This window comes from Ursus maritimus (assembly GCF_017311325.1).
Source record: "Ursus maritimus isolate PB19 chromosome X unlocalized genomic scaffold, ASM1731132v1 scaffold_X1, whole genome shotgun sequence".
Lineage (NCBI taxonomy): Eukaryota > Metazoa > Chordata > Mammalia > Carnivora > Ursidae > Ursus > Ursus maritimus.
This window is the reverse complement of record NW_024423319.1, coordinates 37,925,498-37,951,693: the sequence shown is the minus strand read 5'-3', so window position 1 is coordinate 37,951,693 and position 26,196 is coordinate 37,925,498. Positions and strand designations below refer to the sequence as shown.

Here is a 26,196-nt window from a genome sequence, read left to right as displayed (position 1 = left end):
TGCTCTGCCATTAGTTTAGAGGATTTCTGACTGTATGAAGCTAATGAGAAAACTATGTACTGTATCTTCCATAAGGATGTGCTCAGAGCACTTAAAAGGACAGAGATCTGGGACTTCATCAAGCTTATAGAAGGGGTTTTATGATGAGCTGTACTTACTTTGCTAATGAATAATGTCTGTATGAGGCAAAATTTTATTTTATTATTCTTTAAAATTATTTAAAGATTTTATTTATTTGAGAGAGTGAGTGGGCGAGAGAGCACAAGCAGGGGGAGGGGCAGGGGGAGAAGCAGGCTCTCCACTGAGCAGGGAGCCTGATGTGGGGCTCGATCCCAGGACTCCGGAATCAGGACCTGAGCTGAAGGCAGATGCTTAATGGGCTGGGCCACCTGGGTGCCCCGAGGCAGAACTTTATATAAGCTTTTGTTTTTTATTGTAATCTTGTAGTGAGACCCCAGAGGAGTAGCTGAAGCTTACCACCTCAGACTTCTTTGCCAGCTATCACTATATACCAAATCATAGATGTACATTACCAAGTGACTTAGGTCAGTTTGCATTAGCTAGGTATTGTGCTAAGCATTTTTTGTTCATTAACTCCTTTACTTCTCAAAGCAGAGCTAGGGGACAGGAACAAGTCATATGACAAAACGGTAAGGTGAGTAAGGGGAGGCTCAGAGAGATAAGTGACTTACCCAAAGTTATACAGCAAGGTCAGGGATTCAGGCTGTCTGATTTCAGTGTTGGTGTTTTAACGACTCCACTCCATTCCACTACCTGCTGTTTTTTTAAAATTTAATTTAATTAATTAATTTTTTTGAGAGAGAGAGCAGGGGAAGGGGCAGAGTGGGAGAGAGAGAGACAAGTAGGGCTGAGAGCAGAGCCCGACCAGGGCTCGATTTCACGACCCTGAGATCATGACCTGAGCCAAAACCAAGAGTTGGATGCTTAACCAACTCAGCCACCCAGGTGCCCGCCCCCCACTACCTGATGTTTTTAATCATCTCCTTGGAATATACAAAGTCGGATAGATGATATCAATAGGAATCAACTTTCTGTGGAGCTGAGGACAGGCTAAATTTACAGTCCCTGGTATGGGGGTTCAGTTATGGAGAGCTTAATATGGCAAGCGTGTTGACCTCAATACTCCTGATGACACTTGTGGTCAAGGTTTTTTTTTTTTTTTTTAATAACACCTTTATTGAGATGTAATTTATATACCATAAAATTCATCCTTTTAAAATGTATGATTAAGTGGTTCTTAGGATTTTCAGAGGTGTGCAGTGTTTCTCTGTTAGCCCTGGTTGGGGAAATTGATTCTTCTGTAGTTGTGACATTGGTCAAATTTTGATTAATGGCCTATTGTTTGGCCATCTCCACTGCAACAAGTCAAACCCTGAGTGTTCCACCAGCTTCCTCCAGCCTTGGTCTTTGTGGAAGTCATTCAAAGGAGCATTTAGGGTGGCTCCCTGAAACCTGAGCATTTTTTCATTTTTCTTTTGTCAGCTATTAACTAGCCCTGCCCAGACCTCCTACAGAAAATACATCTGGGAGGTTTGCGGGAGAGGCTCCGCCCTACCCTTCAGGCACAAAAGTATCTTCAGTATGAAACTTGCAAAGAGATTAAACTTTCTGTTTCAATCGTTTCTTCTGGATAAAACAGCAGTTCCTCATCTGAGGTCACAACCAGGTTAACCAGGGACTTATGAATGAGGCACTGTGTCTCACACATATATTCACTACTACTTCTAAAACACACAGGGCTGATGTGATGGATAAAGCACAAAGCCTTCTAAAAGTGTGGCTGAATTCCTAGTAACTTTTTTTTTCATTATGTATTTTCTTTAAAAGTACAGCTGTTCTTATGGGATAGTCTGAGAAAGTTTTGATGGACCAAAAAAGTCATGTGGACTCAAAAAGTGGAAGGACCACTGAGTTAAATACAGACTCTTCTTCATAGGGTATCAAATTTTCACTCGGTAGAGTGTCAGCCAATCGGCAGTCATTAACACAATGGTCTTAATTCACTGGATTGCTTCCGGGTAGCCCATGAAACAATTCCATCCTAAAAGCAGAGTGGGGATCAGAAATGGCCCCAAGCAGGTCTAGGGGGCTAAGAAGTTCAGCGTTTGGGGGGCCACGCATGCTTGGGGGAAATCAATGCTTTTTGTATTGATGACAGTAGTCATTCTGACGGATTCGTGTTTGGCTGATACCACTCCAAAGAGCCAAACCCTAAATGTTCTTGTGTGTTGGAGGGGGGGAAAAGAGGGTGCTGAGCACCGCAGATGGGGTCTAAAAGGAAGGAGAGGGCTGCCAAATGTGTGATCAAGACCACATCTGCCCACTTCTTTGTCTGTTGGGAGGGCAAGGAGACAGTAATATCTACGCCCAAACGTTAGCAGATGACTTAAGACTTCCTTTTCTTTGGAGCGTCTCCCTTCCTTTTGTTCCTTCCCAGAAACTCCTCCCCCGATACTCGCTTGCAAACCTTCCCTGTCCCATCCAACCCAGAGTCCCACTTTCTATCCAAAGCCATTCAATCAGCTCGAATTGTCTTGTGTTTTTCTGGAGGGTTCCCTCTCCAAAGTTGCCAGAATGTCTCAATATTCTTGGAGCTTGTCCTCAGTTTCCAAAACTTTAGGGCGTCCCATCAGCCACAGTTCTGACTTCAAATGCACGCTGACCTTTTCCTTTCAACCAAACACCCTCCCCCTTCCCCATTACATTGCATCAGAGCCTTCTCGTGCCTGTTGTATTGCTCCAGGCATCCCCCTGCCTGTGGCTTGGGGTTAATATCTGGTCCTTTCCAATCCCACCCCATGTGATTGTGTCTTTGTTTCAGATCCAGGAGAGTAATCACACTCAGACTGGGTCTCCACTAGCCAAAGCAAAAGAAACATTTGAGGAAACAATTGGCCAGTCCCTGCAGAAGGGGATTTGGGGTTGTCTGAAAACCAGCCGATTGCCTCAATTCTCCTCTCTACCTGACATGACCTCAGGGCAGAAGTGGCTACTTTCCTTGGCGCTAAAAAGGTCGGCGCACAATGACTTCAGTTGCTTGAGAAGAGGCCATATCCCAAGAGAGCTCACTTTCTTAGAGTGAATTTGCTTAGAATTGCAGGCGAAAAGGCTCTTGAGAACGGGGCTGACAACTTCATTGTCTGCCTCTCTCCAACCTCTTTCTGAGGGCCGCCTAATGGCATGGGGTGGGGGGGCAGAGGGGGAGGGCCAGAGCGGTCCCCAGGCTGCAGTCAGGCAAGCAGGTACGGTGTTCCTAGGGAACGTAAAACTGTAGAACTAACAAAATATTCGTCAGACCTTTATTATCACCATGTTCCAGTAATTCTGAACAGTGGCAGTGATCGAACACTAATCACTTGGGTGCCCTGCGGTCTCCGAGGCAGCGCCTCTGTGAGTCCCTCATCCCATTGGGAGGGTCACATCTCAGGCTGAGCTTTCGGGCAAGACTTCAGATTCATACCCCTTTCCTCCGTTGAAATTTCCGTCTTATGTTCCATCCCCTTAGGACTCTGCTCTTTACTTTTGTTGGTGGAATTTCTTTCTTTCTTTCTTTCTTTCTTTCTTTCTTTCTTTCTATTATGTTATGTTAGTCACCATACAGGACATCATTAGTTTTTGATGTAGTGTTCCATGATTCATTATTTGTGTATAACACCCAGCGCTCATCACAACACATGCCCTGCTTAATACCCATCACTGGGTTACTCTATCCCCCCACCGCCTCCCCTCTGAAACCCTCAGATTGTTTCCCGGAGTCCATAGTCTCTTATGGTTCATCTCCCCCTCTGATTTCCCTCCCTTCAGTTTTTCCTTCCTTCCCCTAATGTCCTCCGTGCTCTTTCTTTATAGGGGAGGACGTACAGTGAATACCCAGCTCTCCCTCCCAGGAGCACCTGTGTGGTAAGGGGAGTCACCCGCAGAATCTGTGCTTCAGTCCAGTGCTTGTTCAAACTCTTTTCAAAGCAGGGACGCCCTGTGTGCAAACAAAATACGTTGTGGAAGCCCACCTCCTAAGTCTTCTTCAAACCTCCCCTTCAATGTCACTTCCCTGGGGATATCTTCCTTGTCCTTCCATGATGAGAACAAGTCCTCATTACCTACACTGTCATCGCCCCCTTGGTCTTGCCCTTTTTTTTTTTTTACCACCCTTGCAATTATTCTCTGGTAGACGATGAGCTCTGTGCAGGCAAATGCCAGCTCTATCTTGCCCACCGCTGGAACCCCAGAACCGTCTAGTATGTGGTCCTTTCTGGGTGTGCCGTACCTGAGTGACTACACCAGAGTGTTTCTATTACTACAGCCTGAGAGGAAATGAACATTGGGAATAGCCATGACACATGTCACACCGTGGGTTTTAGTGAAATTAGGGTCAACCACCACTCCCCAGGTCATTTTTTCAGAACCAAAAAAAAAAGGGGGTCAGTCAGGTTTTCCTACCTCGTAGTCATGTGGTGGCATTTTAAAACGGCAGTGGCCTCAACTCCCAGATTCCTTGGCACCAAAATCAGATTCTTGCTCTTTCCTAAAACCTGGTGGAAGTCCTGTGGGGACACTCCCTCTCCTTTTCTCTACTGGGAACCCCAGAAGGCTTCTCCTTTTTAGTTATCAGAGGTTGGTACTGGCTTCAAACCCAGGCTTAAGTTCTACTCTCGGCCTGAAATAAGCCAAGCCTTGGCTGCTTTCCCTTTTCTTTGAACAACTGGAGGTCAAGGACGAATGGCTCATTGAATTTTTAAAAATGGAATTTACTGTGCACTTGCTATGTGCCTGTCACTATCACGAACAACAGCACATTATCTCATTTAAGTCCCACACCAACCCTTTGAAGCAGGGACTATTCTTTTTTTTTTTTTTTAAGATTTTGTTTATTTACTTGACAGAGAGACAGCCAGCAAGAGAGGGAACACAAGCAGGGGAGTGGGAGAGGAAGAAGCAGGCTCCCAGCGGAGAAGCCTGATGCAGGACTCGATCTTATAACGCCGGGATCACGCCCTGAGCCGAAGGCAGACGCTTAACCACTGCGCTACCCAGGTGCCCCTGAAGCAGGGACTATTCTTATCCCATTTTACAGATAGGGAATCAGAGATTAAGAGATGTGGGGGGGGGGCGCCTGGGTGGCTCAATGGGTTAAGCGTCTGACTCTTCATTTAGGCTCAGGTAAGGATCTCATGCATTCTGAGATCAAGCCCCGTGTCGGGCTCCAAGCTTAGTGGGGAGCCTGCTTGAAAGAGTTTCTCCCTCTGCCCACGCCCCCCAAAATAAATAAATACATCTTTAAAAAAAGAGAAAGAGATGTACTGAACAGGGAGAAACGGAAAGAAATGCGAATTGTTTGTGTATGTTAATTCCCTGTCTTCTCTTGGCTCCCTGACAGGAGCAAACTCCTTGCTAAGTTTGACTCCAAACTTCTGAGGTTTTTACTGTGGTCATTCTTTGAACAGAGGTGAACATCTTGACCTCAAGACTGAAAATGGCTTGAGCACTTCTGCAGTGTTCTTTTTCCCAGACTCCCTCCTGATGAAGCAATCTCTCTCCTCAGATACATTCTTGAATTCCAGAATTCACTTCTCTAAGTGCCCCCTCTTCAGGCTAGCGTAAGGCCGCAGCCCTGTGAGGGCTAAAGCACAGCCTGCACCTCTTACACAGTTGTCAACAACGCTTTCGGAGGAGCACCCCTCCCCCCCCTGCTTCCCACCATAAACAAACCCAAACCTGGGCATTTTAGAGATGTAGCAGGTTCAGAAATAAAAGGAGATGAAAACAGAAACGGAGGCAAGCCGTAAGAGACTTTTAACTCAAGGAAAAAAATTGAGGGTCGCTGGAGGGGGCGGGGTGGGGGGAGGGGGTAACTGGATGATGGGCATGAAGGAAGGCACTATGGGTGTGATAGGCAACTGATGAATCACTGAAGTCTACCCCTGAAACTAATAATAATAATAATAATAATAATAATAATAATAATAATAATGAAGAAGAAGAAGGAGGAGGAGGAGGAGGAGGAGGAGGAGAAGTAAAAGGAGAAAGCTAGAAAACAAGAATGGCATAGCGCTGTTTCCAAGCGGTGGAGGTGGGGATTGCAGAGACCCAGGCAGAAATGTGAGTAGGCTCGCTTACATGATTCTGCCTCCTTCCCACATCCCCCCACCAGAGAGCAAACCTCACCCTCCCACCCCCAACACCCACACCCCTCCACACCCCCCTCCCTCCTACTGTCTCCATTGCCAGAAGGTTTTCACTCACTCCAGCCCTCTGCCTGTAATTTTGTAATTGGGAAATTCATTTTGAGGGTAATAAAGAGTAATAAACTCTTTAAAAGTGAAAAGGTATCTGAGGGGTGAGCATCTCTCACTCCACTCAGTGTGCTTCCTCTCTAAGGCCCAGACAGCCGCCCTGAAGGGATTTCAGGTTCTGATTGTTCAGGGAGGTCCTTAATGGCGGAGCCTGCGGTCCTCCCTGGGGCCAGGCAGGCCTGGGTCTGGGATAGCTGGATGCGAAGGGCGGAATGACAGCGCCACACCAGAGAGAGCGCGTGATGAGACAGGAGGCTGTCAGTACAAACTCAGTCTTTGACGTTTTGCCTCCAGCCGGCTCCTCGCCCACGTCTCCGCCGCCCCACCCAGAAAGGTGAAACTCCCTGCTCCCTCTTCTCCGCTCCTCACCACCCACCCTTGCCCCCAGGACTGAGCTTAAGCAGGTACTAATTAGTACTATANNNTTATGTTCAGGGTTCAAAGGGCTTGTGTGGACTGGCCCAGGAATCCAAGCATCAAATAAAATGATGTTTCTGTGAGAAAATGCTGGCTTCTAACTTGTGGGCCAGCACTTCACTCCCAGACTGGGGACTGCTCATACTCGGGACGCAGCTCAGAACTCCTGTCTCTGGTAACTTGAAACCAGGCCTCAGCTTTCTTGTAGTGCCCATTTTGTGAAAGCTCCATACACACCATGTTGGAGTCTAATTATTCACACACACACACACACACACACACACACACACACACACACACGTAGAGATATAAGTATTGTAATATGCATTATGGCTATTCCAAATATTATATTGCAATATCTTCCATGTAGAAATAGAGATACTACTTGTCATGCACAATATTGAAGCCTTAGCAAGAATCCTGCACCGCTGTGAGGCCTGTGCCACAAATGTGGACATCTTGCTTTAAGCACTAAAAATAAATAAATAAATAAATAAATAATCTATGTGTAAATCTGTTATCTGTGAGTTATTTTAAAAGACGCCTTATGGCAAATCATTTTGCGAGGCAAACAAACACTTTTTAAATTTGTATTTGTTAAATAAGATTTCATTCGTTTTTCTTAGATGGGCTGACAGACAAGATGTTCTGAAGGATTGCATTGCCCCTGGATATTCAAGTAATCTCTGGACCGCTTTCTTGCTCAACCAGAGAAAGAATCTCACTAGATTGACCATGTACTTGGCAAAATATTTATTGAATGCCTGAGAGTGTTGGCCACTGGGTCTCTGCCCTCTCAGAGCTCTCCAGTCTAACCAGGGAGACTGGGGCTGAGCAAATATGTCATTTTTATGCACGCAGTTGACCCTTGAACAGCGTGGGTCTGAACTGCGCAGGTTCACTTCAACATGCCAATTTTGCATCGTACAGTTCTATAAATGTTTTTCACTTCCTTATGCTTCTCTTAGTAACATGTCCTTTTCTCTAGCTTACTTTATTGTTAAGAATCCAGTATATCCTATGTTATCGGCAAGGCTTCTGGTCAACAGTAGGCTCTTAGTGGTTAAGTTTTGGGGGAGTTCAAAAGTTATATGCAAATTTTTGACTGTAGCGGGGGGTTGGCACCTGCAACCCCCAAGTTATTAAAGGGTCCACTGTAATGGCACAGAAAAGGTGAGTGCTCTTAATATCCTCATCTCTAAACTAGGGCCAATAATGGGACCTACCACACGGGGCGGTGGTTGAGGATTAACTAAGAAAACATGCATGTCAACAGTGCTTTCGTTGTTATTTCATAAGAGCACGGAGGAGGGCACAACTAACTGTGCCTGAAAGAGGTGGACAAGGTCTGAGGTGAGCAATGGGAGTCTTAAAACATGAGTAGGTCTTCGCTAACTCGACACATCAGGGGATGAATATTCCAGGCAGAGGGAGCTGGGTGCAAAGGAACAGAAGTACTAAGGACTTCTAGGTACTAAGTTCTTGTTAGTACTTCTTGGTACTAAGGACTTTATACTAAGTACTAAGTTCCAGGAGAACGGAATTGGCATGGCAGGAGGATACAGTAAATAGGAAGAAAGGATAAATGGTAGCAAACTAGGAAGGAAGCAGGTAAGTCTCCACAGAGGAGGTGACATTTCGACTGGGTCTTGAAGGATGAGTAGGAGTCCGCTGGGAAAAGGAGAGGGAAGAACATTCTAGCAGTGGGAAGAGCATATACAAAGGTGCAACGTTGTAAATGCGTGTGAACTATTCGGGAGACTGTGTGCTGTCGCCGGCGCTCTGCATTGAAGGGCTCCTGCCTCCCACGGAGAGGTTTCAGAGGTATCTGAGCTTGTTTGGCTGGCCGGAGGGGCGGGCCCCTTGAAGTCAGTCTGCATGAGGGATTCAGTGGGGCACGGAGGCCGCACAGGGGAACCATAAGGAAGAGGGATTAGGAGGACAGTCTCATCTCTATCTTAGAGGCTTATACTCAGCACAGCCTCTGCGTCCTGGCAACAAAAGGGCTGGAAATGGGACTTGAAGGATTCGTTTCTGTGCAAAAATCCAGGAGGCTCTGAGGCACCAGAAGACCCCATAATACACGCTCAAGAACTATGTGTTAAACTGGTTTGCACGGAAGGTGGCAACATATAACATCACAGGTGGGGAAGGAGGGGGCATTCTCTCTGCTTGTGCACAGGATAAGGTCCCACTGGGGAAGACTGAAGCTTACAGAGCACCACCGCCACCCTGCTGGCACCTCTAGGCCTGCAGAAGGAGCCCCCACCAGCGGGCAGTGGTGGGGAGTGTCAGAAGACGTGTGGTGATGGAAGCAGTGGGTGGCCCACATGAAATGACCTCTGGGACTTCCTGGGAATCACCCCCGGGGGTGGAGACTGCAGAGAGGAAAAGATCCTGCAGGAGGAGAGAAGGGCAATCACCAATAAACACAGGCCACACCTAGGAGACGAAATTGCTAGAACTCAGTGAAATTTGGATGTGGGTGATCGGGGCAAGGGAAGAGTGCCAGAGGGAGCCAGAGTGTCTGGTTTGAGTTATATGTGGTTCCCCCACCGGAGGTGAAGTAATGTGGGGATTTAGAGCCCACCGTTCCGGAGGAGAGTTTGCTGGGTTTTGTAAGGGTGGGGTGGGGCAAGCTAACAGATATGAGGGGAAATAGGTACAGCCAACGCACAGTAAGGGGTGGGCAACCAGAGGCCAAAATTCAGGCCAGGTTTGTGGGTCAAGGATTGTAAGTTTCAAGGCTCGGCATGGGGAACGGCTTCTCATGCACCTCCCAGGCCAGGATAACACTCCTTTCCCCATTACCTTCAATCTTTTCCTTTCTGTGGGGTCTCTCCCTTCAGTACTCAGACATGGCCAAGTATCTCCCATATTTAAAACAAAAACTTTCCAGGGGTGCCTGGGTGGCTCAGTCGGTTAAGCATGGGACTCTCAGTTTCCTCTCAGGTCCTGATCTCAGGGTTGTGGGTTTGAGCCCTGCCCTGGGCTCCATGCTTAGCAGGGAGTCTCCTTACCCTCTCCCTCTGCCCCTCCCCCTGCTTGCGCACTCTCTCTCTCTGTCTCTCTCTGAAATAAAAACACATAAATCTTTAAAAACCAAAAAAAAAGAAAAAAAAAGAAAAAAAAACCTAAAACTTTCCTTTGACCCCATATCCTCCTCCAGCTACTTCCTTCATGTAATCTCTCTGTAATGAAGCTTCTCCAAAAAGGGACTCTTACTTCTGTCTCCAGTTCCTCATCTTCACACTCACTTCTGGCTTCTGCTCTCATCACTCCCCCAACACGTCACCACCAAGGACTTCTGTGCTGCTCACCCCGGTGCACGCTTTTACGTCCCTATATTATCTGACACTTCGGCTCTCTTGGCTTTTGCGATAGCACACATCTAACTGGTCTTGGGGGTTTGCAGCCACTCGGTTTGGATCAACACATGTGGCAAAACTCTCACCCTGTTCCCTGTACAATTCTGCCACAGAGCAGCAGACTGAAATTGAGGCCCTCCTGAAACCCAAGGCGGTGGCCTTCTGTCCCCTATCTCTTCAGTGTCTTGGCCATGCCCTTCTTGAACATCCATGGTCATAAAGGGAGCATTCACTGATCCCTGGACGGGCGCTGGCTAAATTACGTCTCACCGCAGGATCGCAGGCAGGCAAAAGGCAATAATAGTACCATAATGATCCCCGTTTTGTAGATGGGGAGACCGACACAGCTGGGCAGTGCAGAGCTGGGATTAAAAACGCGGGCACTCTGACTGCAGAGTCCCCACTCTTAGCGACGACGCCACAGGGGGAGAGAGGGGGCGTTGAGCGGAGTGTGAAACAGCCAAGCCCACCCATCGCCCGCTCCCCGCTCCAAGGTCAGCACGGACCAGAGACTCAGTCACTCACGCAGCATTCCTGCAGGTGATTTTTCAGAATTAACTTCTTTTATTAATTTAAAAATTCAGAAATACAGCGACTACATAAATAAGTACCCTATTTAGGTACATGTCCTGTGAGAAGAACAAAAAGGCTAATACTGTTACATTACGTTTCCTCTTACTTGTTTACACGAGCTAACTACAAAACGGCTACGACCGCTAAATGGTGCTTATGGTCTCTGTTGTTCCAAGTGTTTATGATACAAATAAATACACAAGAAGAACCACATCCATTCCTCTCCTAACTACAGGTGGCTCGGCCTCTTCTCCCTATGCCCTACTGCCCACACCACACCGAACGCTGGAAGCTTTCTACGTTGGCCTGGCACAGCTCCCCAGCTCCTGCTTCACACAGCACTTCGGAAAGGTGTCCCAGCACCTGGGGGCAGAAGTCTATCTAGGGAAGCTCTCTGGGTGTTCCCTTACGGTTGAGCTTTCAGAGAACACCTGGGTGGGAAGGCTTTGGCGTGAGTCATCCAGAAGGGGAAACCACCGCTTGGCTTCGGGATCCAGTCACTTGTTTCCACACTATGGAAATACTGCCGCCTCTGGGAGGGAGGCAACAGCTCCTTAGCAGGCTCGTCCCCAGTACTGCTCTCCGGCCTCTCGGCCCTGGATGCCCTCCCTCCCTTTCCCGTGGAGAGTATGTGTGAAGGATTGGTAGGCGGCTTGTCCCATGAGGGCCTGGCCACAAGGTGCCCCTGTATCTCTTTGAGGAGAACAGACTCCACTGTGCCAGGTTGCCATAAAGATTTTTACATTTTTCCCTACTGGTGTCATCTACTGTAGGGAAAACAATGTTCCTCTCTCCCATGGTCACGGAGGGGGAAATACGGGACGTTTGTGTCCTTGATACTTCTGAGTAGTCATTAGAGTTCATTCATGCCCCTCAGAAGGGATGAGTCTAGAAGGCAGGCTTGAGATCCTTGTGGAGAATTTATAGTTTTGCCACAAAGATGATGTCTAAAGCCAGGTCTCAGAATGGATAAGTTCCATTCTGGTATGGAGCTGTGAAGAGACATTTTTCTGAGCAGACTTCTCTAGGATTCATGACTCAAATCCCCACTTGGTGGATGAAATGAGAATGGTAGGAAGGTTTAGAACAAAGATCCTTATCAGAATGTCTACTTTCCCAAATGAGCAATAATTCTCCTAACTGAAGGGCCAACCTTCAGAAGCTTGCGGGGACTGAGTCCCTTCGCAAAGTCAAAATGAACTCCTGTAATTGGAGAAGAAGGAAAACTGCCTTTTTAAGGAACTTCTGGAATGTAATCATTTAACCTAAATTTTTGGACTACGGAACTCTGGCATCAAGAAAATTAGTGAGTATTGAGCTGTTCGTCGGTGACTTCTATTGACTTGAAAACACACAAGGTTGCCTTGTTGACTTCCATCCACCATTTTCTTCAACAATTATTTTGTCTTCTGTAGATTCAGTTTCTGAAGATTTTACCCAGTTCTAACTTCTTTACGGGGGCCCCACGGGCTCAGGGAGAAAAGAGAAGTGGTATCACTAGGGAGAAGTTATTTACAGCTTCAGCGTGAGGGTGGCCATGCAACGGTGTTCTTATTCTTCACCCCGCCACCATAGTTGGTGACTTCAGCAACCACACCACTGACCTGAGGGCAGAGCTTTCTGCTCACAAGCTCTTCTTTATCCTCCTGGGTACCCACAACTTCAAAGCTACTTGGGAGCCAGGTGATGGAAAGGAGGGGAGAGTCTATGCTGGCTTTGCCTCAGAAGAAAGGTGGCAGTTAAGTCTGCGCGCATGTGCGTGTGTAAGTCTGCGCGCGTGTGCGTGTGTGCCCACGCACGTGCACGCACGTGCGCACCCACACACTCATGCACGTGTCTCTCTGTGGACGAGGATGGGGAGTTAATTTTTTCTTAAAAACACAAGACATCCTAAAATTCGAAGAGTATAATTTCATACACATATCTTCTCTGTACTACACAACTCCTACTAAGCAAATTCTTGTCTCTTTTCTTTCGTGGCAATAACTTTCTAGATAGAAGCCCTAGGGTTTTGTTTACTCTTTAACCTGTAAAGAAATGTGATTCTCCCAGAAACTAAAGCAGTGCTGTGGTGTTCCATCCCTCTTCCTCCCACAAATAACTTAAGACTCTTCTAGTCTCTTTGCAGGAGATGTTTAAGGACTGACACACCACTCCACATAAAGGAGCAAGTTATGCTGTGCATGGCGTGAATAATGAACTGCATTTGAGTTTGGGGTTTTAGGGCACTGTTGACTTAAGCAAAATCAGCCCGCAGTCCAGCTGCAGTTTGAGTTTTCTTGCTTTACCCTCTCCAATACTGTCTGTCTTGTCTAACAGTGGCCTTTTTCAGACCTCTCCAGGTACAAAACCTTGACCAAATCTTCAAGCTCTGTTCTGCACACACGACTTGAACACATCTGGCTGATCTGAGCTTCTCCTTCCGTGAATATCTTCCACTGGCCTACAAAGCAAACAGAGTGGCCCAGACATATAAGAGGGCAGAGCCAATTAGGAGTGTAACCAATCTACCCGATCCTTACCCACTCGCTCGCCCGGGGGGGTCGGACTATAAACGTCAGGTGGTTTCAGCAGAATGGCCCACCCCAAACATGTTTCTGGGGACAGATATGGAAAACGGGTCACAGAGTGTTCATTTCAACATGCAGGATTTGTAAGAATCCCAAGAATAATACATAACTGCCTCAAGAGTCAGACCTAGGTATTATTCTTGGACTTTTTGCAGTATGTGCAGCGTGTGCGAAATGCCCCACTATCAGGTTGTGAGCTATTTAGTGGCTCACTGGGCACCAGGTCAAATAAAGCAGTACCTGTGCGTTCCTAGGGCTTTGCTTAATTTTGGGGGGCCAGATACTGCTTTAGGGGACTTGATTATTTACTGCTCTTTTCTCTATTCACGCCACCCTTTGCTAACAACTGTCCACCTCTGTTTTCTCCTATGCTCACATGCTGTCTTTACACACCCTTTAGCACCCCTCAATCCCCTCCTGTGGCTATCCCTCCCATTCCCTGTTTTCTCCTCTCCTTCCACCGACGTGCCTGTACTCCCAGCATGTCCTGACCATCTTGCCTCTTCCCCACTCCGTCATGCTAGCTGAGCAAACATTTTTGAGTTCACACCCTGTGCTGAGCACTGGTAACCACTCTAGGTCATCCCTCTTCTGGACCCGTCCCTTCTCTGACTTTCCCGATCCTCGAATGGCAAGATCTTCCTTCTCCTGCTGTCACCTTGCCATGGCAAATAATCTTCGTAACACACTGCCCACCTGGATATCCTCTTTGGTATTTAGATTCCTGCTCTCGTGGCGTTACAACCTGGGGAACTCCTAGTCCAAGGTCAGCAATCTCCTCTTCATCCAGAACCTATTTTCAACCTCTTTTCTTTCCCTGGCCACAGGAGATCATGACCCTCTTTCCTTACGGACTCGATGTCTCTGCTCCCTTTCTCCCTTGGATCCTTCACTTTTCTCTGTTCTCTCCAACTCAGCGGGATAGGAGAGAAGGGTCGGGCAAGGAACCGGCTTCCCCCGAAACCCTGCTGTGTGCCAGGATCTGATGGCCACATGATAGAAAGGGTCAGGCTTGTTTTTCTTTTTCCCCAGATGTCCCTGCAGGATCATCTCAGTCCCCACTTCCTTCAGCTGCACACAGCTGGAGACACACACCATCTACTTCCGTTATACACCCCAAATCCTGTTATGGACAGAGAGTTTGTTTCAATCACCTTTCAAGTCCCCCAGAGCCCAGAGCAGTGCCTTCCTCATGGTAGGGGGGGAAAAAGGTGTTCTTCGAAATTAATTGGTAATTTCAAAAGTCACATCATTGGTACTGGATCCTAGACCCTGTCCCCTTTATTCCTTACTCACACGTAAGGACCCCCAACCCCTCCATCTGTATTCTCTCTCCTGTTCAGTTTATCGTCTGTCACTCACCTACAGAATAAACAAGTGATCTCAGCAATCCTATTTCCAGCTGCCCATAGGATAAACTCTGCTCAGATAGCCTTTAAGTATCTTCATCTAAACATGTCTGAGTGAAAAGCATTTTCCCTCAGTACCTGCTTATTCTCCAGTTTCCCGTTAGCAAATTAACACTATTCACCGGGTCTATAAAGTTGTTACTGTTGGAGTCATTCCAAACTCCTCTCTTTGTAGCGATCCTGATGGTTTAAGCTCAGAGATGTCCCTCACAGTGACCCCTCCTTCCCTGTCTGACCAACCTAATACAGTTTAAGAGTTGTTTGTTGTTGCTATTGTTGTTTTATGGTATAAGAGCTTCCTAATTCAGAGGACCACCAGCTACTTACCGCTGAGAGTTCGCTTTTCACTCCACACAGCGGGCACTCCATTCTAAGAAAACAGATCTGCATGCATCGTGCACTTGCTTAAAACCCTCCCCCTGGGGTTCTCAGGTCTGGAAAGCAAGTCCAACTTCTCAGCAGGGCATACTGGGCTCTTTGGAACATGGCTTCATCAAAGTGGGTAGGTAATAAATCCATCCGAAAGCCAAGAGTCATCTTTCCGAAGCACCGTTTTCATCTCGCTAGGCCGTTTGTGAGTCTGCAGCAACCACCCACGCCACTTGCCTTCTCCATGAACCTCTCCCTGGCTTCTTCCAGGGCTGCCCACCCCCACATTTCTTGTTCGCTCCTGTCTGAGTCTTCTCTTAGGCTGCACCCTCTCTCTGAATGGATTTCCTGACCTGCTGCCCCATCACACCCTTCTCTTTCAAAACACACCTCCTCCCCGAAGCCTTCCTTGACTAAGCCCACCTGGCTCTCGTCTCATTGTTCCTTGCAGATTTCCCCCGAGTACTTAAGTATTTAACTCTTCGGAACTACATTGATTCATTGAGAAGACATTTTCATGTTCTGTCTTGCCCATTGGTATTCCCTGTGGATAGAAATTCTGGGCCTTTTATTCCTTCAGAATTGCTCTCCCCCCCCTACCCCAGTCCTAGTGCCTAGCAGTATCTAGTCCTTAGGCTCCAGCCTGCAGAGAAAGAGGGAGAGTTGCAGGTATGTCTGAGGGAGTGCCTGGATGCTTTTAAAGAAACAGGACCACTTAGGGGCAGGCAGTTCCAAAGAGTCAAACAGAGCTTTGCTGAATTGGGATGCATTCCCTTTCTCTCTGTCTCTTGTCCCCACCACCAGAGGACTTATCCTTCTGGATGGGACGTCTCCACAAACGTACCAACCAGCCCCAGAATCCTGTGAGCTTTCTCTGACTCTCTGGAGACTCTGGGATTAGCAGTGCTCATTAAAGATAGTCAGGAAATCTTGACTCGAGGTAGCTTCTGCTCAGACCACATCAGGATTTGTCTTCACCCGGTCCAAGCTTTTCAGTTCATGTTCAGACACCCCCTCCGCTGCTAAGGCCCCCCAGAGAAGAGACAGAACATCCTCTGACATTGACACTGAGCCCTGCTGACATTCACCGAAAATGCAAAGGGACTTTCCTGGGGGGCTCTGCTACATTGAAGCCCAGAGGTGTTTTCCAGGGAGGAGTAAAGAAAGACAGGTCCCACTTACTCAGGGTCGTCCTGGTCACCAGCTTGAAGTGATGGAGTTCCTCAAACATTCTTTTGGAGATCTTCTCAATATGGAAGTGCTGGAGGATGCCTGGGGCCAAGTGAGAAAGTGGGGCAGGTGGTCAGGCCCTCTCTATCTGGAACCACCACCCCCTTTTTCTGCTTGGGTTGAGCATATCATCTCATTACAGGGGCTTAGGAGTATCGAGCTGGGCTGTGTAATGTGCTTAACCAGGAACTTGGATGGCTCAAGGGTTATAATTGACTCCATCTGTCTCCTTGGCTCACTGGCCTCCCCTTGGTTCTCCAGAGGATAGAGATATGGAAGATAGTGTTGCTGACCATGGGACCCCCTCCTAGGGAAAGCCACATGGAATCAAGCATGGGTGCTGGTGGGAGCTTCTACCGCCAAAGACGGTATTGGAAAGTCTGCCCTTGCCCCTGAGTCCAGGTAGATTATTTGTCCCTGCCAAACCACTGGGCTGCCCTTCTGGCCAAGCAGGGAGAGCCAGCAGTGGGACTGTAGACAGGTTGTTTGTGTAAACGGAGAAGACATCCCTGTTCCTGAACTCACTGAAAAGTATATTTTCCTTTGGGAAATATTCACAGCTCCTTTAGCTTTCCCTTACAGAAAATGGGGAAATTCAAAACGGGGGTGGGGGGTGGGGAGCAGGTACTCACAGTCTCAACTTTGCCTGATAAGTGTTTATCGGAATAACACCCAAACTATAAACGGCCTTGCAGTTAAGGAGCAACAAGTTACCAGCCTACTTAATCCTCAGGGGGTCTAGAGAGGACCATGTAATTGTAGCCTGGGTGTTTCTCTGCTCACCAAGCACAGCCCTTGGCCGCCCAGCACTAAACAAGAGGTCACTGAGATCTACACCAGCAAGCTGAAAAACATCCACATGCCTCTAGGGAGGGAGAGGTGTGGAGCAGAAAATAGTGGGTCCGCTGCTAGGGAAGCCAACAGAACAGGGCTTTAGTCCTAGGTGACCAGTTCCAGAGGAGCTAGGGAGTTAGAGGCGGGAAACCAACATTCCTAGGTATAGCGCAAAAATAAACATGGATGAGAAACATGTGTGTTCTAGCATATTGTTTTTCAGGGGTGGGGAGGAACTCACTCTTTCAGGCAAGGAAGGCTGGGAAAAGGGAGAGGAAGAAGCCCCACTCACATTCGAGCAGTTGTTTCTTAAAGTACGGTCCAAGTGCCACCCGAATTAGAATCACCGGCTGTTTGGGACACATTGAGGTGCCACCTAAGGCCTACTGAATCCCCATCTCTTAGACGGGGCCGGGTAGCTGTGTTGTAAACCAGCTCCTTGTACGATGCCGAAGCAGAACAAGGTCTGAGCGCCCTCGAGCCTTAGGCAGGAGCCAGCAGAAAAAGGATGTGCATTATTTCCCAACTGAGGTCTTACGTCTTCACTTGGATTGCTAGAAAAGTTGACCAGACTAGACCAACACTAGCCTCGCACCCGCGGGTTGGCTCTAGCAGCTATAGGACCACAGGGAACACGACGCAGCTTGCTATGACAGTCAGGGTGAGGGACCAGAAAAGGAACCGGATGGCTGTAATGACTGGGATTGTCCCTTCGGTGAGACTCCAAATCTTCCTGAGGACGGGGATGATGTTTTCAATGTGTCTCACCCGAGTACACAGCATGATTTGAGAGACATAGCTTCGCACCACACAAATGGATTTTCATGTTGGTTGAGCTTCGTGGTGGAAAGAATGGTAGGCCATGGTCTGGTCGGTCGAGACATTAGCTGCACATTAGAATCACCTGTGGAGCCTTCAGAACAAATGCTTATGCCAAGGCCTCATTCCTGGCCGAGCCACTGCCATCTCTGAGGGTAGGGCCCAAGCATTTGGTATTTACAAAAACCTCTCCCAGAAGATTCTAATGTGTAGCCAGGGTGGAGAAGCACTCCTCCAGCCTTTGTTGGTGTGAGAAAGACAACAAACCCCAAGGGTCAATACTTAACTTTTTGGACAGGTCATGGTTGAAGTTAAAGGTCATAATCACAGATGTGTTAGTCATGTTTCTGAGCAATCAGGAGAACTGAGCCAAACAGAGGAATAGGTTGAAGCAAAATTAAGGTGAGTTTTCCCCTCCAACCCCATTCCCCCACCTCTTACAAAAAAATAATAAGGAATTAATATTGTCTTGCTCACCCTTTCGAATGGTCCAAACGTGGACCTCTACCTGAGGTGGTCTCTCTGTCTCCAGGGCTATTTTTCTGGTGGTCTCCCCATCCTCCATGAACACAGACTCATACACAGGCATCGTTTCTTCTCCACAAAAGTAGCTCTTGTTGTCAAAGTTTTGGCCTGGAAGTTCTTCTGGAATCAGGAAGCAAGCAGAGGTTTGCGATGGCTTTCCAAAACCAGAAGTGAACTTCTAGGCATTCAGGTATCTCGTTGTTCATAACACCCTGCACTCATCAAACATGGACAGTCAACGAAAACATTCTCATGGAGACAGAAATCCCACCCATAGTTCCTTGGCTCAGTTTAGGCTACCCTGTAACAGCCACCAAATCACAAAGGGACACATGACCTTTCATTGAAGTCCACATCGTGACAGAATCCGTAGCTCTGCAGAACACTGACCCACCAAGCAAACCGGATCCACCCACCACCACAGAGGAGTGGACCTTCATGAGGATGAAGAATGTGGCCAGGTACAAATCTCTGAGGCATTTCAGGGTATATAGGATTTTTCATTCTGGGTCCGGATCATGGTCTGCTTAGCTCAGTGTTACCAACAGAGACCCAGGAAATGGGCTGACAGAGTGTCTCGGTTAACTTCCCTGACATCACTTAGGTATACTTAGAAAACATTTATGACACTCACTCAAGTGCATATACTTGCCCAAAGGATCTATCCAAATTGGCTTGACATTTCTGAACGCTCTTTGATTTGTTTGTAAGGGGAACGATAATACCGGATCAACACCAGTGCCAAAACCTAGATGTCAGATTAGTCATATGTGCGCTATGCCAAATGAATGGTTGGGAGACACACACACACACACAAAAACTGGTCAAATCCCTCAACTATGGATCATTTAGTGTATAAACTAAACTGTTGGATTTCAGCTTCCAGGCAGAAAGATACCAGCCCCCTCATACTTCCCATTCCGCTCCGCCCTCCTCTTTCCTCAGCCCCCAACCAAAAAAACCCAAAGAACAAAACAAAACAAAACAAAAACCAAAACCCCAAAAACAAAACAAAACAAAATAAAACAAAACCAAAAATCCAAAAAACAAAAAAAAAAACCCAAAAAACAAAAAAGAAGTTTCCTTCCTAGTTCGTTATCCGTGAGTTACGTTTCCTTGCTGGCTTCGTGATCAGCACCTTCTTCAGCTGTGTCTTTAAAGTGTACACTCAAATCAGGAACAGCAAAGAGAAGCCATGGACACCCCGAAAACTTGGAGTATGTGCAGAAGTCTTCTGTAAGATTATCTCATGAAAGCACCGAGGGCCGGGTGCCTTGGATCTGTGACTCCAATTAGGGAGACTTGCTGTTAGCCAGTTGGATGCATGTGGACCAGAGGTTGGAATCAAATTGCTCTCGTGCGTCTCTTGCTGACCTGATTAGCTTTCCCACACCCACCAGCATTTTGGCAGTGTAAGGACCAAACCCGTCTTCTCTTGATGATTCCAGGTTGGACTTCTGAGTTTGCAGGTCCTCCCAGAACTAAGCTTCCTTCCTCCTGTTGTCCTTTGTAGTTATTTAATTGCTCAGTGGGCCAGTCTTTTTGGATGATATGTTAGTAATTAAGGGATGTGTGCTAGCATTTTTCAAGTGGGAGAAATGGGTCTTTGGGTATACAGGGATTTCTATGTCTTTATCACCTTTAGAATGAGAGCTGAGCTCAGTTGTTTAACTTTTTGTACCAGGGATGCCTGGGTAGCTCAGTGGGTTAAGCATCCGACTCCTGATTTTGGCTCACGTCACGATCTCAGGATCGTGAGATTGAGGCCCGCGTTGGGCTCCGCGCTCAAGCACAGAGTCTGCTTGTCCCTCTCCCTCTACTCCCTCCCCTGCTCATGCTGTCTCTCTCTGTCTCTCAAATAAATAAATAAAACCTTAAAAAAATTTTTTTGCACCAGTACTAGCTAGAACTGCCACGTGATCTCCATGATGGCACTGTAAGCACCTGTGATGTGTTAAAAGTTCTCCCGGCGTTCTGAAGGGTCATTTTGCACGCCCCCCCTCTGCACCAAGAGTTTAATTTACTCAGCAGAAGGGCTCTACGAACAACAAAATCCATCAGTGACTCAACCCTGGTTGGTGTTTGAAAATATTAAGAGTAAGCAAAGTGTGTCTTTCAAGCTAACCGTTGGGCAACATCCTCCTCATCCCACACCCTCCACCTCAAGGTGCTTTCTCATCTTCTGACGGCTCCAGGTTCACCTCATTTCATTTCCTGCCAAGGAAGCCTGCTGTGCTTCAAGTCATTTCCAGCCATTTTCACTTCCCTTGCGAATGCTCGTATCCTGAGCTCTCCAGAACTAAGAAATTGAGAAAGCATTTCTTTACAGAAGTGGAGATGACCGGCGACATATTATCCCCGCCCAGATAACTTCTGAGTCTCAGCAGAGGCGTTTTCTGCTGTAAACCAAAAAGAGCGTGATCATGGGAATTCCAGATATCGGGGCAGTGCGGTGAGGGCGGGAGGAGTTGGGGAGCCTTCAGGAAATGGAAGTCCTACGCAACCCTGTAGGTGGCCACTGGTGCACAAGGCCAGGCCAGCCTCTACCAGAGCAAGGGCAAGAGAGAGAGAGAGAAAACTCCCATCCGTTATTTTGGCCCTCACTTGTGACTGGACGAGCCTCCCATCATTTGTTAGAATGAAACTTTTGGCGGGATCATCAGTGAATTCTAGTTCTCTCTCTTCCCCTCTCAACACAAATAACTGAATTTACTGTTCTTTTTTCCATCCATCTTCTTCCCTCCTCACTCGTTGTCCCTTTTTCTCTGGCGTGTGTTTTCTAACAGGCTGATGTTGTCGTGATCTTCCCCTTCCTTGCTCCTGCTCTTGCTCAGGACCCTACTCAAATATCAGTTCTTCACAGAAGTCTCCCCTGGCCACTCTTTTGAAAGTGCCCACCTTCCCCCGCTTCACTGTCCCCTGATCCTGCTTGGTCTTTCTTCGCAGTACCACCGCAACCTAAAATCCCCTCGTTGTTTGTGTTCCTCTTCTTTCCTCTCCGCTAGGATGTAAGGACCACGCTGGTAAATGGCCTTCGTCTGGCTTGTGCGTCTTTCTGTCTCAGTGCTGGTAACAGTGTTTTGCAGACAGTAGGCACGTCATACGTATTTCCAGAAGGAATGCATGAGTGAGAACATGTTCCCCGCCGCACTAGGGTTTCTGAGTAGCTGGAGCAGGCGCACCGGCGTCTGTGGCTAGTGACTGTCGTGAGGTGATGTGACTATCCGGTGTCACTCAATTTGCACACACCCCTGTCTGGCTCGCTGAGAGACAGGTACACAGAAGGGGACAGGAACTCTCTCCTGCCATGCTGCTCCGTAAGTCCTGTATCTATCCCCACACCCCTAAGGAGGGTGGCAAAGCAGCTCTTCCAGAGAGACAGGTTTGGTCCATCAGGCTTTTCAGCCTCTTGCCAGTTGGGATCTGGAGGGCAGTCCTTTAAATAAGAACTTGTTCTTCTAATTACGAAAGTAATACACATTGTTGAAAATTTGAATAATGCAGATAAATCAAAAGGAGAAAATGAGAACTGCATATGGTTCAATCTTCCAAAGATAGCCACCGTTAAACGTCTGCCGAATGCCCTTCCAGCCTTTTGTTTCGGCTTAAGTGTATTATAAACACTTTCTTTTTTAACATGAGTGGAATCATAATGTTGTTCTGTAGCGTGCTCTTTGTACTTAACAGATCCATCACAAACATGTTTCCATGCCATTAAATCTTGCTGGCCGTATTATATGACATGGTCCGGCTATACCATGATCTATTTAACCATTCTTGTTCTGTGTTCAATTGATGTGTTCACTTCTTATTTGAATCACCTGCATCACTAAAGACCTAAGCATACAATGAAACAGGATTTGGTCTGAAGGGTCGAGATCAAAATTGGAATATTATATAGTGGGGAGGATTTACCTTCCCTGGGGTAGTTTAGATAATGATTAGTTTTTGTCTGAAATTATCATGTTGTCTTACTTCTATGACTGTAGGCATTCCACCCTTGACCAAAGAGAAAACTCTGTTGGTGGAATTACGCTGAAGTGACACTAAAGGGTTTGAGGATCCAGTGAGATCACACACGTGGAAGTCGTCATAGGTTACTGCGGCTTGGGTGGCCCTCATGTCCGTCTCGTGCCCAGAATATGCTCCTTCCCTACCCCTAATGAGTATGGTTCCTCATCAATTTTAATGCCCCAATTCTCGACTCCAGATCAGATAGGTCCTGTCTTTCCTGTCCACATCCTGCCCACTGTTGACTCCGGAAGACGAGGGTCATTACACTGAGAAAACTTTTGTTTGTGCCTTAAATAAATGGTTCTCATACTTTAACGTGCATGGGAATCAACTGGGGGATCTTGGCAAAATGTGAACTCTGGTGCAGCTGGTTTGGGGTGGGGCCTGAGAATCTGCATTTCTTACTAGCTTCCAGGTGCTTCTGGTGCACACACCGCACTTTGAGTAGGAAGGCCATACACCACCCTGGGCCCACAGCAGGGCTTCCCAAACCTGTCCGCACATTAGTATCACCTGGGGATCTTTTAAAAGTTCTGCCGCCCAGGCCACACCTGAAATCAATGAGATCATAATTGCTGGGGATGGAACACAGGTAGTTTTAGAAGCTTTCCCGGGGGATTCCATTGTGCAGACAAGTCGGGCAAGGACTGACCCACACGAAGATGCTCAAAAAAATACACGTTGGCTAAGTTCGTGGTTGCCTGCTGATCATGAGGTTGCCTCAGCTGAAGGAATACAGGACTTAGCTCTCTGCCTACTTTGAAAAAATTTTGGCTTTTCATCTGTGTTTATAAAACTGCTGGTAGGCATAAGAAATGATAGATAAATTCATGTGCATGGAACAGACTCACTCATTCACTCCTGGAATGTTGGAGCTGGAAAGGTCCTAAGAAATTATCCACTCTAACCCTCTCGTTTTGCAGAGAAGGAAACTGAAGCTCAGAGAGGTGCAGTGACTTTTTCTAGGTCACACAGGAAACCAGTGGCAGAGCTAAGATTAGACTGCTTGATTACCAGTGCCCAATGCAGTCAACCCCAACACTACAGACTATATTTTTATCTACTTCATAGGCATTAAAGCCACTATTTAATTCATTTGCTTTTTTTCTTAACAGTTCATTATTTTCTACTGGCCTGGAAAAGACAATGGGCTGTAAGTGACCTGAATTCCAAACCTTGGTTTTATTATTGATTTGTGTGACTCAGGGCCAGTTGCCCAATACGCTTCAGTTTTATCTTTAATAGAGCAATAAGATCATTTTAAAATTGTAGCGTTGGACGGGAGCTTGGAGATTAATTGCTCCAAGCTTTCCATTGTACAGATGAGGCTGATGAAGGCCAGGACAGATCCATCACATTTCCAAGGTCACACAGCAACTTCGCTCAGGCCCAGAACCTACACTCCTTCCACCCTACCTCACCTGTCTCGAAGGGGTCATGGATGTGATTGTGTTTGATGAGTTTAAGAGTGACAGCAGTGACAGGTGCTACTCTTCTTCTGGATAATCCTCATAATCCAATTTCTCTGTAATTTGGGAAAGCCAGGCTGAAGTCTGGCACTTAGGGCTACGTGGGGCCAAAGGTGTGGGAGACACGGGCACACCCCCGGTCTATTTCTGAATAGTAAGTTTCTTCCAAGGAACCATCTTATCAGCCCTTCAAGAGAGGGGAGAATGAAGTTCATTATTAGCACTGGTATCATTAAGATGCTGTGGCAGATTGATTAGGCTTCTGATGCTCAAAGAACACTGAGAAGGACTCTGTGGGGGTCTCAGTCAACCAAAGGCAGGGCTTCCAACCAACGCACCTTTTGCCTTTTTACCTGGACACACCTTGCAGCACTTTCCATCTATTTTTTGAGGATACTTGCAGGGGTATCGACTGGGGCAGTGGATTTTCTTACACTCTTGCTTGGTGACATTACAAGTGCACAACACACACTCCACAATGCCAAATGCCCGGAGGTTCGGGTGCCAGGACTCGCCATGGGAGTAGGTCTTTCCATTGGAAACGCACACTGGAAGAGAACATAGGACTGGAAATTAAAGGCTAGGGAACTGAAATGGGCCCCGTGTGCTCAGAACCCAAGCTCCGAACCCCTTAAGACATCAAGCATCCTTCGTCCTTTTCATGGCTGTTGGATGTACATTGACAGAGGAGCCTCTGGAACCAAAAACAAAACCCAACCCCCCCACCAAAACCAAAAAACCAGCTCAGTTCCTGTTCTACCATTAGCAACTATTCAGGTCCGTCAGCAGCAGCCTCTGGGTGCTCACAAGTGCCAGCACATGGTGAGCCGTCAAGAAATATTTCTGAAAATGGAGGAATGTATCAATGAATGAAAGCAGAGTTCCATCTGCCCTGGGTACCTGATAAGGAACCTCCAGTAGAATTTAGTGTTAATACCTGCAGTTTCACAAAAGATCTGTATGGCCCAAGTGGATAGGCTTCTTGGCATGAAAATTTCCCAGGGACGCTGGCTGCCCAGGGACGCTAGATGCAGAAACTATTGCTCTTCCCAAAGGGCCAGTATTTCCAGACCCTGAAGCAAGTCCTTCCAGAATATCACATGCTATGAGAGTCTGATCCACCAACACAGATGGGTATGGAGTTAATGGCACTAGCCTCCCGTCTGGAATGGGAAGGAAGGCGCTAATATGAGATCAAGAGGGAAAGGATCATGAAAGAAAGAGCCTTTCGTGCCTCTGATCTTCAGGCAGTGTCCTCTGGCCTCCACGTCACAGTGGCTGGAGAGATTCTACAGCAGTGAATCACTACCTGTCTCACAGATAGCCTTTGGTGGTCTCACATTTGTTGGGGGGAAAGTTAAGTCACAGGCTCCATGTTTTCTAAGTCTCCTTGCAAGAGCAAGCATCTGAAGAGCTAAAGGCCAAGGGGCCTCTGAAGGGAAGAGGCCACAGGAACATCCTCCAATTCAAACCCACCAAAACATACCCTGCTCCCACTGTAAGGCATGGAGCTAGGCTCCAGGATAAGAACTCTACTGGGCTGCAAATGGGGAGGGCTGAGCAGAAGTTCTCTCCCTTTTTGAAAGTGTTGAGACATTCTGGAGATTTTAAGCCATGACTGGGACTGGGTGTGTTTCTCATTATTCCCATCACCTCATCATACCCAGGAAGACCTGTCGGCATCCCGATCAACAACATCTCTAGGGCGGGTTGTATCACTTAAGGCAGGGCTAGGGTGGGAGAAACAGCCCCACTTGGGGCGTTTCTAGGAACTGAGTGATTTGGCCGCAAGACAATGGCCTCAGAAAGATGAATCATTGGGCTATTTCTTTCTCATCAAGTCCACTGGGTCACATTTGGAAATATGGATGATGTTGGCTGCCTTTTCCTATCCTTTGCAAGTACTGCTAGAGTCCTAGGCGCTCCAATAGGTCAACCCATGCAAAGATTTCCAAGAACCCGAGAACCTAAACAAGAGAAGCTCCCAAACTTACTGGGAGATAGAACAGGGACTTGACACATGGCCTGTGAGCTCAGGGCTGTGGATGGAATCATGTGACAAGACAGGTCAGATGTGTTGTTCTCCCTCCTGCCCCCACCCCTCCTCTCTCCTCCGAAGACAGTGACAGTCCCTTCTAGACAATGTGACCAAATGGGTACATAGTCTATGTCAAGCAAATTTAGGCTGGAGTCAAGTTCAAAATGGCAGAGTCCTACCACTTCTCCTCTTTGACTCAAGCAGGGGACCAAGCGGATATGTCTCAGAGGGGCACGTCTGTTAGCAGGAA

At 47.3% G+C, this 26,196-nt stretch overlaps 1 protein-coding gene across 8 annotated transcripts in view; it reads right to left on the bottom strand.

The window, feature by feature from the left end:
- CHRDL1 (chordin like 1) overlaps positions 1-26,196 on the bottom strand; it is a 134,067-nt gene that overhangs the window by 7,803 nt on the left and 100,068 nt on the right. For 3 of the 8 annotated variants that reach the window (XM_040629073.1, XM_040629081.1, XM_040629088.1), the window contains exons 9-12: positions 24,247-24,456; positions 18,378-18,545; positions 16,200-16,289; positions 10,638-13,112 (exon numbers count right to left, since the gene is read on the bottom strand). In XM_040629073.1, coding sequence (XP_040485007.1) covers positions 12,982-13,112; positions 16,200-16,289; positions 18,378-18,545; positions 24,247-24,456 — 599 coding nt within the window. In that variant the 3' untranslated portion in view covers positions 10,638-12,981. Of the gene's footprint in view, positions 1-692; positions 778-10,637; positions 13,113-16,199; positions 16,290-18,377; positions 18,546-24,246; positions 24,457-26,196 lie in introns of those variants that run through there. The other 5 variants (XM_040629094.1, XM_040629102.1, XR_005834594.1 and 2 more) reach the window with 3 other exon arrangements.